Source organism: Otolemur garnettii, unplaced genomic scaffold, assembly GCF_000181295.1.
Source record: "Otolemur garnettii isolate 467f Iridium unplaced genomic scaffold, OtoGar3 scaffold00104, whole genome shotgun sequence".
In the NCBI taxonomy this organism is placed as follows: domain Eukaryota; kingdom Metazoa; phylum Chordata; class Mammalia; order Primates; family Galagidae; genus Otolemur; species Otolemur garnettii.
This window is the reverse complement of record NW_003852499.1, coordinates 6745352-6746690: the sequence shown is the minus strand read 5'-3', so window position 1 is coordinate 6746690 and position 1339 is coordinate 6745352. Positions and strand designations below refer to the sequence as shown.

Sequence of the window (1339 nt, the reverse complement as noted above, 5' to 3'; positions counted from 1 at the left end):
GTTTGGCGGGTCCGGGCTGGGGATTCGAACCCACCACCTTAGGTGTACGTGGCTGGCGCCTTAGCCGGTTGAGCTATAGGTGCCGAGCCGACTGAATGGATCTTAAATGACAATTCATAGGTTCTTCAGAATTCTTTCCACTCTTCCCCAAAAGATAAATAATATCTGTAAGATATAAGGACATTACCTTAATATATTCATTTTGGGTATGATGATTCTCATGCATAACTGGCAAACCTTTTCCAATTTTATCTTCTTTCCTCTTACACTGCACACTACATTGCTTAATCTTTGACATCAAATGATCCTTTTCAAGCATCCATGACTTCTCTTTATTTTGGTTTTCAAATTTGAGCTGTAAAAAATCTTTGGTGCTCTCATAAAGAAGTTCTTGGGTGTGATGAAGACTACAAAGGAAAGCACATGTGTGGACATGAGGATACTTACATAGCACATCTGAAATAAAGGGTTATTCCAAAAGAAATTTTATTTATCATTTATTTTTGCCTCACTGCTTCCAGATTGTCTTAAATTTGTACAAAATATAAATTTTACAAAATATTATTAGCAGTTTTAAAAATAAACTTAGTCTGATAATTGGCAACCTTACGTGTTTTACTGGGCAAAGGGCAATATATCATTTTTTTCTTTTTTTTTGAGACAGAATTTTACTATGTTGCCCTCGGTAGAGTGCCATAGCGTCACAACTCACAGCAACCTCAAACTCCTGGGTTTAAGTGATTCTCTTGCCTCAGCCTCCTAAGCAGCTGGGACTACAGGTGCCCACCACAATGCCCACCTATTTTTTTAATTGCAGTTGTCATTGTTGCCCAACTGGCCCAGGCCGAGTTTGAACCCACTAGCCTTGGTGCATGTGGCCTGCGCCATAACCACTGGGCTATGGGCGCTGAGCCTAAATACATCTATTCATGCTTACTGATTCATAGACTGGCTTTATAGGCATTTTCCTGAGTACTAGTTTCAGGTTATATGATTAAAAGGATTACACAAATACATACAGCCTGCATAAGTAGACTATTTTCAAGAATAATACAAGGAAGAATTAAGAATTAATTCATGGATGGGTGGCACCTATGGCTCATAGGAGTAGGGTGCCAGCCTCATATGTTGGAGGTGGCAGGTTCAAACCTAGCCCCGGCGGAAAAAAAAAAAAGAATTAAATCATGGTGTTCTGATTGAGGGTTAACACAAGTTCTAAATTATCAAAAATAGCTTTGCTTTTGTTTATGCTGTGCTCCAAGTATAACTGCCCTATATCAAAATCTTGCCCTTTTTTTTTTTTTTTTTTTTTTTTGTAGAGACAGAGTCTTACTTTATT

At 38.2% G+C, this 1339-nt stretch overlaps 1 protein-coding gene across 1 annotated transcript in view; it reads right to left on the bottom strand.

The window, feature by feature from the left end:
- Positions 1-1339, bottom strand: part of CCDC77 (coiled-coil domain containing 77) — a 54030-nt gene that overhangs the window by 7600 nt on the left and 45091 nt on the right. Inside the window, exon 8 of the mRNA XM_003796493.3 lies at positions 188-407. Within this exon, the coding sequence (XP_003796541.2) occupies positions 188-407 (220 nt within the window). The remainder of the gene's footprint in view (positions 1-187; positions 408-1339) is intronic.